The sequence below is a fragment of the Perca flavescens genome, chromosome 5 (genome assembly GCF_004354835.1).
Source record: "Perca flavescens isolate YP-PL-M2 chromosome 5, PFLA_1.0, whole genome shotgun sequence".
Lineage (NCBI taxonomy): Eukaryota > Metazoa > Chordata > Actinopteri > Perciformes > Percidae > Perca > Perca flavescens.
In genome coordinates, this window is record NC_041335.1 from 22,646,210 (window position 1) to 22,658,283 (window position 12,074).

Below are 12,074 nucleotides of genomic sequence, written 5' to 3' on the forward strand. Positions count from 1 at the left end.
ACGCTGTAGTGTTGATAACATTTGTTTTTAGGATTTACCTAAGAAGTTATCTCTATACACCTATGTAAGTTTGTTTAAAATGTCCATCTCAGTTTCCATAATATTTCTTTATCTACTTCTTTAACAGACTTATAGTGCAATTTCAGTGACATTTTCACAACCAAGTTACTGCTCCGGTGCTACCAGTACAACCACAGTCTGGAACCGTTTGCCACAGCTTTTGACCATTCTAGTTTTTGGGAGTTAGTTGCCTTGCTCAAGGTTTAATTTATCCTCCATTTGGATTTTCACAGCCAGCCTGGGATTTCCCCCATGCTCTTAGCCAAAGCGCTTACTGCATTCAAAACTGTAAAAGTCAAAAAATTCCAACAGGTTTTATGAATAATCATTTATCGGACTTTCATATCACAGAGTTCACTGGATTTATTTTTATATGTACTACAATTTCACTGTGTATTAGATTTGTTTTTTAAATAACAATTACATGTACCTGTATGGGTAATAAAGGGCCTTTTTGAAGGCAGGCATTTTAAATGAATGTAGACTGTAAATTCAAACTGTTCATTCAAAGATTTGTAGCTTTTTTCCCTAGCACTTTTTCTATTTTTGTACATATCCCTGTTCACCATGCTCCATGGCTGGCAAACAATATTTGTCTGACTTTAGAAGTAACCTCATCTGTCGGGGAATGACAGCATATAGGGGTTTGTGACTCACAAGTGTGAGTTTGGAATCATGAGTCACCATGAGCTTGTTCAACACATTGAGACCTGTGGTTGAGACTAGTTGTGTAGTGAGGGGAAAGGTCACTGTTTGAATGACCAGCAGGTGGCGGTGTCAGTCCAGATGTCTGACACTGAGCGCTTGGCTCTATGCAGGGCGAGTTGTTCAGCAGCGATACCACATCGGTGGTGTCGATTCGGCGCTTTGGACCTTTAGGTTAAAGGTATCTTTATCTATCAGTCAAAGACGTGTCGGAGTGGTTTATTATTTGACTTTTCAATTAACAAGAAACTTGCAAAGAAAGCAACCTTCAACAGAGTGAAATATTCCTGTAACTATTCTCCCGTAGCTGGGTCACACACCGCCTTCGGTGGTCAAGACGGTCTGGCTGCAGACCTTCAGTGTCCGCCAGAGATGCTCACAAGTCTCTGAGGTGTAGCCTAGGCTAGTCTACTTTGTAGTAGGCCTACTTATAACCCTGTTTTGTAGCATTAATGTCTCCGAATTACTCATTAGTCTCAATTAGTGCTTATATGCTTCTATAGTAGCCTATAGGTAAACATAATTTTCAAGTTAATACAAGACCAGCCACCCGGTGTGTAAACATGCACAGCCTTCGGCATCTGTCTCGAAAGATATGACGTTGAATGTAAACACATGCAGGCAGGCACTGATAAGATAAACTGGTCACGACTGGCCGTGGCACGCGCTTTTCGGGAGTGGCCCACGCGCATCTGTCGGGCATCTGCCGCAGGGCACCGAATGAATGGAGTGGGGTAATAAAGAGTGTGGGGCGCACGCAAACCGCACTCTTACTCACTCACTCACTCACACACACACACACACACACACACACACACACACACACACACACACACACACACACACACACACATCCCCCAGCTTCATGAAAGGGCCGGGAGCAGGTGGAGGACGTGAGTATTGTTGTGACACAAAAGTCGCCTTTTCTCTCCGAGAAAGGACACGCGTCAAGTCAGACTGGCAATTAAAGCTTCATTTTCAATGGGGGGACAAAAAGTGGCGTGTGCCGTCTCAAGCTGTTTTGGTCACTCCTCTAAACACATGTCGCCATCGAGACATCTCGCCCTATTTGGGTCAGGACAGGTTTGCCGGGACACCGGTCTCGCTCGCGAGATAGTTCTGTAACTCCCGGACAGACTGTAAACACATGCGTTGAGTAACCAGTTCACCTTTAACAAGCTGTTTATTGAGGGCAAGGCAAGACTAGACATCAGGGAAAGTTTGGATGGGCTATATATACACAGCAGTGATTCCCCACGCTGGGGAAGTCCAGTCCTTAAAAGATTGTTCCAGAGTTTATCATGGGATAGATTCATTACACCACCGATTCCACTGCTGTTTTTTTTTTCTTCTTTCCCTTGACTAATTTGATATTCGATTTCATTATCACCTGTAGGACGATGGTCTGACATGCTTTTATAACTGTCAAGGGAAAACATCACATGGTACCACATCACATGGTGACAATCATATAACCACCACCACTAGTGATGATCAACGGGGTGAATAAAAATAATAGGGATGCTAAAAAATATTTCTGTTTATTCTTCAAAAGCAAATGTTTAATACCACATGATTTATATGTATGCATTATAAATGTAAGTCATATATGCCACACTGTTATTTACTGTGTGATATTCAGGTGGTCAGTTGAAGCCACAGTGTGTTGTATTGTGTTAGTAGCCTACTATCTGCAGAGACACCGTAAACAGGACTTTACTTTAAGTTTGAGTTATTGTGGTGATGTTGGATGTTGACAAGGCTAGAGGGAATCGGTGGTGGGTGGGGGGCATTTCAAAAAAGATTGTAATCTTGCCCCACGTGGGGTTGTCAACATGCTCAGCGTAACTGCCCGGGGACTTTTGCTTTCCTCATCACGACTGCTCTGAGCCAATGGTAGGAGGCATGAGCGGAAAAGACCGCCCATGCCGAGAAACTACGATGATCTGCTATAAATCCACCCACAGTCTGTTCCGAGCTCAGAATAACGCAAGAGACTACATAGAGAACTACACAGCCTTTTCTGTTTACTGCAAAATCTCGAACCCGCTTGGATTATAATTATGACTCTGGAAGAGATCCGCGGACAAGATAACACAATGGAAAACGCAGATAGGTAAATATTTTACCCATGGATATAACATTATTCTATTATATTGAATGTTTTAATACCTGTTTACCAAAATGTGCGCAGTGTTCTGATGATGTGTATTTTCTTTTTGTCAAGGGTGCAAAGTGCAGGCGCAGCCCTGGAAGAGCTGCTGGTCGCTGCTAAAAAGCAGGACTACCTGACAGTTGGAGTTTATGAATCTGCTAAAGTCATGAATGTGTGAGTATTGCAATTCGTGAAACGTGTAAATTGTCTTTTACAATTATCTTTGTTTTAAGCGTACGCATGAAAGAATGTTTTGTGACGTTGACTCTTGTCCTTTCCACAGTGACCCAGACAGCGTGGCATTCTGCGTCCTCGCCACCGATGAGGAGTACGAGTGTGACATTGCTCTCCAGATCCACTTCACCCTCATCCAGGCGTTCTGCTTCGACAACGACATCAACGTGGTACGCGTCAATGACATCGAGCGCCTGGCCGACCTCGTGAGCGCAGACGAGACCGGCGAGCCCAAGGACGCACACTGCATTCTTGTCACGGTAAGTTCCCGGGAGCACCCACTCATCAGTCAGGAGCTGGTAGCCAGTGAATCATTCATGCATCACTCCTACGTCTGAATGCTCTGCACATGCTGCCAAGTTACTGCATGTCTACACAGCCTATATGTCTGTTTCAGGTGTTCTGATTCTAAATATCTTATTTTTTTTATTTCAGAGCCCCAGTGCAAACCCATGGAAAGACCCGGCTCTGGACAAGCTGAGCCTGTTCTGTGAGGAGAGCCGTAGTGTGTACGACTGGGTGCCCACCATCACGCTCCCAGAGCGCTGAAGTGACATCCCACTAACAATGCTTCACATGATGATGATGAAGATGATGAAAAGAAAGTCAAGGAGCTGAGCCTCAGTTGGGGTTGTGAAGCCTTTCTGCCTCACTTTCTGGATTAAGGGGCTGTGGCTGTAACCCCCTGCAAGAGCACAACCTACCAGTGCATTCTGGGTCAGCACGTTGGTTCTGGATTACCCTGAGGAAGGGTTCAAGTTCAGAGGTCAAGTGCAGACTGGGTCAGGTGAATGTGGAATGGACAGAAAGCCTGATGGACACAGAATGATTTGGAATGTACTGCAAAGTGCATGAATAGATGATAAGTGGTTTCCCTGCTGCTGCCCTAGTTAAAAGGCAATGGGGAACTGAGCGGAGCAGGTCACAGAGACCTTGCAAGAAATGGACTTGTGAAAGTGCAGAGACTGGACTGAATCTCATCAGAGGGTAACAAGGAAGATGCTGGTTCAGAAGAAGGTGTCTGAAAATGTCTAAATGGACTTTACTTTTCTTTTTACAGTGCAGCTATCTGGAAGTTCTTGGAATAAGCAGAGACTTTGCTTGCAAATCCTGTTCTGAGCTGTGTCTGAACCTGTGACACTTTCTCATGGACTATTATTATTACTTTGAAATATGCAGACAAATATGCAATATTGTTTGAATTGTAAAATTTCTTAATGTTTTGTGAATAAACATTTGAAATCAATGTCATGGTCTCTTGTCAGAAATGTTATTTATTCTTTGCATTAAGCTTTAGCAGACCATTGGCACTCACCAAACCTTAGGTTAGCGAAGATGCAGCAGGGTGTGGGAAGTTACAGCATGCTTGCACATATAGGCCTATAGAAATATCAGGAAGTGTTGCATGATATCAATTACCCAGTAAAAGAGAAAAAAAGTAAAATGGGGGTGGCTGACAGAAAGTCAGGTGGTTGTGTGAAAGAGATTAAATGGAGAGATATATTATAGAAGTTTCAACATAGTGATGTTCGTGACGTGCAATTTCCAGGCACTGACCTTATACTGCTCATAGACCAGCTGCGCTTTGCGACAGCTTGCACAATCGCTGCAGCCAGAATCAAGGCAGAGGCTGGGGGGCCTGCAGGAGAGAGCTTTCTTTTGTTTTCTGTGCACAGGCAGCTGAGGCTAGAGAGGTCTGTGTTTCAGTGGGTAGTGTGCTTAGTTGTAGTTTTGTGCAGCCAAGTGGAAATTGGAGACTGGTGTTAATAACCCAACTTTTCTTTGCTGTAAAGCATTGCAACCTTACTCAAACTTTACATATCACAGATTCACTGTTGGGAGATACAGCATTGCATATTCTTAGTTGTCATGCATGAAAGGTCAGTTTAATGAATCGTGCAATGGCTTACAAAATTCATGCAAACCATTAGGCAACACGCATGGGGAAAATAGTGTTTTTGTATTCCTGTAGAGACACACACGTGCACACACAGCCGTGTGTTATCACACAATAGAAAATGGACTGGAAATGGAGCTGAGCTGTAGCAGAATGAGGGTCAGCGAGATCACTAGTGGCAGGTAAGGGGAAGTGTGCGAGTGTTGCGGTCGGCTCTGAGCTGAGACTGACAGTAAAGGGCGGCCCACATCAAAGAGATAGCAGACTTCAGAGGAACTCATCTGGCTTTTCCTTGGCAGCCCCTTGCTGGCCACAGCCAACCGCTGGTCATACCCTGCATGTGTGCACGCATGAACACATAGGTGCTCGCAAGCATGATCAGACATCTGTATGTGCACACACACACACACACACACACACACACACACACACACACACACACACACACACACACACACACACACACACACACACACACACACACACACACACACACACACACACAAGCTAAGACTGATCTCAGGTAATTGCTCAGAGTTCTAAGAACAGAGGAAGCTTTACTCAGACAGAATTACAAAAAAAAAGTTGTAGAGAAGCAATAAAGGGACTTTCCATGTGCATTAATTTCTGCACTGTTAGGCATAAGGGAGACCCAAGTAAATTACTATAAAACAAAACTAGTCATTTTCTTACATGCGCTGTCAAAACTAGATTGAGAACTTGTGAGACACTGATATGAAGACCAGTGTGGCTTGTGCTGACTATTTGTCTGTAGTTGCTGCACTCTAGACTCTGCTATGATCAAACATGAAGCTTGTGTCTGAGTGAAAGTTGAAATACAATTTCTTGTGAAAATGACCTATAAAGGTCCCAGGCAACTCACGGGGAAGATTGTGATGCATGTAAAATGTTCCTATACTGTGAACAGCAAATGACTGAAAAGAGATTTTTTTTTTTTTATCTAGCACGTTTCCAAAAGCACCCAAAATATTCAGTTTATTTTGTCTCTGCCGGTCAGTGTTCTTCGGGCAGCCTTTTCTGTTTTCTGCCATGAAAGAAAAGGCTACCAGCAACAATAGCAGTGGCATTGTGTCAAAACTTGACCTGTTTTTGAAAAAAAAAAAAACAATATATAATGTCCCAGATAAGACCCATTTTCTCAAGAATATAAATGTTGACTGTTTTATTATGTGCTCCGGGTAAACAAAGTGTATAGTAGTTACAATAAAGGAGTAAGTGTATTGTAGACTAAATCCTTGACCTACTTTGGATGAACGTTACATTGATGGTCTTTGCGATGGATCAGATTATTCTTTGTGCTCTCTAAAACCTTATTTATCAAAGTCAGCATGACTCAGGCCTGCATTATCTGCTATATCAACCCTAATTTCTGTAGCAGCAACTCATGCAAGCCCCATGCAAGACTAAAGAACAACAACATCCTTTTTTATGCTATGTTCCTTCTGGCAACAGGTGTATGTGGGCCAGTAGAGAACAAAAAAAACATCAGACTACTGTAAAGGGTTCCTTGCCTTTGCTGCTGCTGCTATTTATATGGAATTAACAAACACCTTCTCCCTGTGATGGCTGTGGTGCCAAAGCCTGGAGCAACAGTTCAGACTGTGGCGACAACCCGACTGTCTGCGCGAGGTCTGAGCCAGAGATCTAGAGCTACGTTAGACTGAAAGGGAAGGAGCAAGACCAGACAGATGTGTGCTCTGACTCAGAAACATTAGTATTTTCAACTCTGGCACAGAAAGATGGCAAACATCAAGCAGCAGTTTACTCCTGAGAGCTATCCATTCCTTTTTTTTCCTATATGAAGTGCTGATAATGAGTTTTCCTCTCTTACACATGGGCCATAACCCCAGACCAAATATTCACTTTATCCCTGATGGATCTACTACTACAGACACAACATTTACTTAGATGATTAAAGGGTATTCAACTCATAACTTAAGTTCTTAAAGGAAATGTTTGTCAGTTTGGGAAATACACTTATTCACTGTCTTGACGAAAGTTAAATGAAAGGATTGATACAACACTCATATCTGTCAATATGAAGCTGAAGCCTGCAGCCTTAGCATAAATAATGGGAATAGTGGGAAACAGTTAGCCTGGCTCTCTCCAAAGGTAACATCCACCTATACCAGCACCACTAAAGCTCACTAATTTACTCGTTGTATGTATGTTTAGTCCATACAAACACAAGCGTAAAACTGACTAATTGAGGGGATTATGTGCGGAAGTATTTATTGGGTGTGGTGACATCCTGGAGTGACAACAAGATTTCAGGTGCTGGCTCTAGCTTCATATTGAACAGACAAACGGTCATCTAAATCTCAGGAAGAAAGGGAATAAGCTTATTTCCCAAAGTGTTGAACTATTTCTTTAAACTTAGTAAGGTGTAGTTAAGAGCAGGATTAGTTAGAAATTGAGGTAACACTTTACTTGAAGGTATCAACATAATCGTGACATGACACTGTCATAACTATGACATGACACTGTCATGAACGTGTCATAAATGTTATAAACAAGTCATAAACGTTTATGACTTCTGTCATTAAGTGTCATTCGGTTTTTGTCATGACAAGTTGACATAATGTCATCCTGTTGACAAAGACATCTTCTGGTAATGTCATCCTGGTTAATGCCAAGTTGTCATTACAAAGACATCCCAAACAAATTTAATGTCAACTTGTCATGACCAAGACAACTTCGGTTGATATCACTTTGATTAATGTCAAGTTGTCATAATCAAGAAAACCCAAACAATGTCAACTTGTCATGACAAAAACCGAATGACACTTAATGACAGAAGTCATAAACGTTTATGACTTGTTTATAACATTTGTGACATATTCATGACAGTGTCATGTCATAGCTATGACAGTGTCATCATATCACGATTATGTCGATACCTTCAAGTAAAGTGTTACCCAAATTGAAATTCAAAGTTTCTGCAGGCCTTTTACACTACGCCGACTGAATCTGAAAAGTAGTTTTCGTTTCTTCCACACTAACGTTTTCTAGTTTGTTTTAATAAAGTTCACTAAAATTCCCACAATCTTTTTAAATATAATTTTTTTGGGGCTTTTCCCTTTATTATATAGTGACAATGGATAGACAGGAAAGGTGGAGAGATATGGGGGATAATAATAATAATAATAAATTGAATTTATATAGCGCTTTTCATAGACTCAAAGTTGCTTGATGAGGATGGGATGACATGCAGCAAAGGGCAGCAGGTTGGATTTGAACCTGCGCCGCTGCAAAGGACTCAGCCTACATGGGGCAAACACTCTTACTGGGTGAGCTAGCAGCCCCCAAATTTCAACAATCTTAAACCCCCTTCTATTGGACATACATTCAGAACACAACAAGCCTGTCAAAAGTCAAAGAAAATAAGTGAAAAAAATGCTTGTGTACAGTTGAACTCTGAGGTATATGGCATTGATAATGCTTATGTTATACGCCTTGCTTTCACCATATTGAGAAAGGAAATCAAATGCACAATGTTAATATTTAAGATATTGGTACAAACCTTGTCCTGTGGTGTTATAATACCACACAATGTTGCTGTCTGACTATTTTAACCCAGGTGAAATGTTACAGTATGTGTTTCCATTTTGGGATATGATTCCCAGACTTGTGGTTCAACTGTAAATGCTAAAACGCTTCAGAGGGACTTTGGTAGAGTGATACTCCGCCCTTCCCAAAGCCATTACTTTCATAGGGAGCTGTGGTTCCTTCTTCCTATTCCCTTCTCCATCTCACTTACAGTAACCACAGCAAAATGAGATTACACGATGAGCTGGCAAGCATCATCCCCTCTCACCCCACCCAGCTCTGAGCCTCTCTCTCTCTTTCTCTCTCTCTTGTATGGTCAGATTGGTACCATGAGCTCATGGCCCAGTGGGCTCTGGCAGTCAGAGGAGAGAGAACGATAGATGGATGGCTGGTGTTGGGTGTCTCTAATCTAAGCATGTGTCACTCAAAGGAGAAGCAAGCTGCCTTCTAGCTGCTTCTGCTCCTGCTGTTGCTCAATTTACAGTGAGCTCATGCCTCAGAGGCCATGTGGTGAGCCAACACAATATGCAACTTTCAGGAGTTCTTAGATTAACAGTGCAGGGAATTTCTCATCGCTGCGCTGGCCAAGGTGATTCCAGTTCAACAACATGTACACACACCAAGGCTGCTGTTTGTGAGAAATCACTATCAATCTCTCAGTATGACCTGACACGGGTGGTTTTTGAGTTTTGTGGTTGCGGTTAGGCTGAGGTATCTGTACATTTTGAAGCATACACGTGTACACACACACACACACACACACATACACACACACACACACACACACACACACACACACACAGATACACACACACCTGGGCACCTGGGATGTACGCACCACACTCAGAAGGATGAGATCACATGATCCAAACCTCTTAGTTCAGAAGAAATGATCGCAGTTGTCGTTCTACACAGCCTATAATCAGAGTAAAACAGCTGTGTGTGTGAGCCAAGGGGAGGGTGACCAGGTTACATACACGCATGCACGCACGCACACACACACACACACACACACACACACACACACACACACACGCATGCGTGCGCACACACACACACACACACACACACACACACACACACACACACCTGACCTACACTTAGATCCACTCTGTCCCCTTGGGGGGGTAGAGTGACATGCACACAGCAGGTCATTGCAGATTAGATCATAAACTAACTTTACTGCTGTTAATGTGAAATACACTACTCTTGGTTCTCTGGTTAAAACCAATGAGACTATTGCTTTAGACAAATACATCAGCCGGGCATCACTATAAATTTGGAAAATACTGTAATCCCTCCAGTATTTGTGCAGGATATAATCATTTGGATGTTTGTTTTCAAATTGGTACGTCTGCAAAAATTGCCCTGGGATTGCATCAGGGTGTTTGTTCAGTAGCAACTGAAGGGATTGACGGGATAAAATGTGTGATTTCTGAGTGCAAAGCTATATTATTAGCATAAACAAGATCATGTGTGTGCCCTTTTTGCCATAAAGCTAAACTCAGATCATGGTCATAGTGCCAGATTTCTTATTTGATCCCACCTCATGGTATTTCACATGAACTGAACACTATCACAACAATCATGCAAAATACTGAAAAACAAGAAACACTCTTAGATGAGTAAACAAGTAACCCTCTTAAATGAATCAAGAATGTGACCCAAGTCCACAGTGTTCTGATGGCAAATGCATTGATCAATTGAGGCTGGGGCTTTGGGCTTGCCTCTTTAAATAAGCTGCAATTAGATAAGTGTAAAAGGCAAAGGCTATTTCAGGACCTTTGAAACAGCTCAGAGAGTCTCAGAGTCGTATAGTCTACACCTGGTTTTTTTCTAACACAGTAAAGAACAGAGGAGGGAAGAGGAGCGTAGAAAATAAAAATAGAAAATTAGCCAAATATAGTGTCAAATGACTTAAAATAAAACCTCCATGTTTGTTGTCACCAAAGACTATGGTATTTAATGAATGTTAGCATGTATTTCTCACTTGTGCCTTTTTCCTTATCCCCTGTCTGCCTCTGCATTCTATTCATATTTTCTGGTTTACTGTGGCTGCCAGTCTGGCTAAGGTGGGGCAAAGTTAAGTGTTTTGCCAAATATGGGGAGCAGCCTGTTACATCCGCGGGGTTGACACATTACTAACATAGCTGAGCTTATCCTTCCAGAAGCACATGTACTCAGAGCCATGCCAGGAATCCACTCTCACAGCCCACAATCCTCAAATACAGAGCAGTAGCCGGCGGAAGGCAAGGCCATAGAAGTGCAGCGTGGAGAAGGGGAGGTGACTACTTCTGACAAACAGACATACAAATAAAATGTGGGGAAGTTGCAAGCTTTTTGCTCATCTGATTTTACAGTCTCTGCTCTGTCCTTACATGCAGATAGAGAGGGCAGACTGGATGGCTGCGTTGATTCAAGGATAGATAAAAAGAGCGTAAAAAGAAAGAGATAGAGACATGCATGCATGGAGTATTCCAAATTCCAAATTCCATTACGCTGATGTGTAAGACTATGTCAGCCTAAACAAAGTAGTGTCTGAAGAGGCAACACCCGATCTTACTCTTCAGGATTGTTTAATTGATGAGCAATGTTGGAGCATAAACACACATGGGCCACATACACACAGAAATGAAGAAGAGAAACAGGAAGACTCTGTCCACTGAGTATTTATTGTTTAGTCACATCAGGATTCTGTGCAAGCAAGAAACAAAGAAAGAAAAAGAAAAAGGAAAAGAAACTGGAAATACAAGTATGTTCCTATTTTAAGGACGTTCAATGTGCTTGGGTACAGCCGGTGGAAAGGTGTCAAGGCAGCATGACATTCTTTTTACGGAGAGAGCAAGAGCACAGAGTAAACAGTGTGACTGCCAGACTGCCTCTCTGCTTTCAGTGCACATGCTAATTAGAAACCTGTAGAGAGGCCGAGCAGCCAGGGACATGGCCTGCCTTGACACAGGGAGAAAAGGAGAGAAAGAGTGGAAGACAAAGAGAGAGAGGAGAGGAAATATGTCAGGATATGAAGAAAACAGAAGAGATAGAGCAGATTGAGAACGGTAGAGGCCTTGTTTGTTTGTGCATTGTCGTCACTCCATTACAGGTCAGGGCTTTTAGGGGAATGATGATGCAGCATAACAGCCTCCTGCAAAACAAGTTGACTTTCTTTAAAACAGTGTGTGTACCTGTGTGTGTGTGTGTGTGTGTGTGTGTGTGTGTGTGTGTGTTTGTGTGCGTGTGTGTGTGTGTGTGAGTGTGTAATGGTAGGTCATGAACACTGTGCACACACAAACACTTGGCACGTGGCACGACAACAAAGGTGATGTGATAACCATGGTGATAAGGTTGAACATTGAATTGACCACAACATGTTTTCAGTTTTCCTATACACATGTGGGGCTTACATGTTTTCTGAGGAGTTAAAAACATGTTCCTTGAACCACTAAGGTATTGCAT

At 42.5% G+C, this 12,074-nt stretch overlaps 1 protein-coding gene across 1 annotated transcript; it reads left to right on the plus strand.

Moving 5' to 3' along the window:
- Positions 1-2,731: 2,731 nt before the first annotated feature.
- gadd45ga (growth arrest and DNA-damage-inducible, gamma a) lies at positions 2,732-4,400 on the plus strand. Its single transcript, XM_028578060.1, has 4 exons — positions 2,732-2,881; positions 2,993-3,094; positions 3,204-3,414; positions 3,590-4,400. The coding sequence occupies exons 1-4, from the start codon at positions 2,829-2,831 to the stop codon at positions 3,701-3,703; spliced, it is 480 nt and encodes a 159-aa protein (XP_028433861.1). The 5' UTR covers positions 2,732-2,828; the 3' UTR covers positions 3,704-4,400.
- Positions 4,401-12,074: the final 7,674 nt, after the last annotated feature.

Excerpts from the sequence above, each read along its gene's own strand:
- gadd45ga (XM_028578060.1), top strand. The coding sequence starts at position 2,829 with ATGACTCTGGAAGAGATCCGCGGACAAGATAACACAATGGAAAACGCA. Across the intron at positions 3,095-3,203 it reads TCTGCTAAAGTCATGAATGT|TGACCCAGACAGCGTGGCAT; the intron begins GTGAGTATTGCA and ends TCCTTTCCACAG. Across the intron at positions 3,415-3,589 it reads CACACTGCATTCTTGTCACG|AGCCCCAGTGCAAACCCATG; the intron begins GTAAGTTCCCGG and ends TTTTTATTTCAG.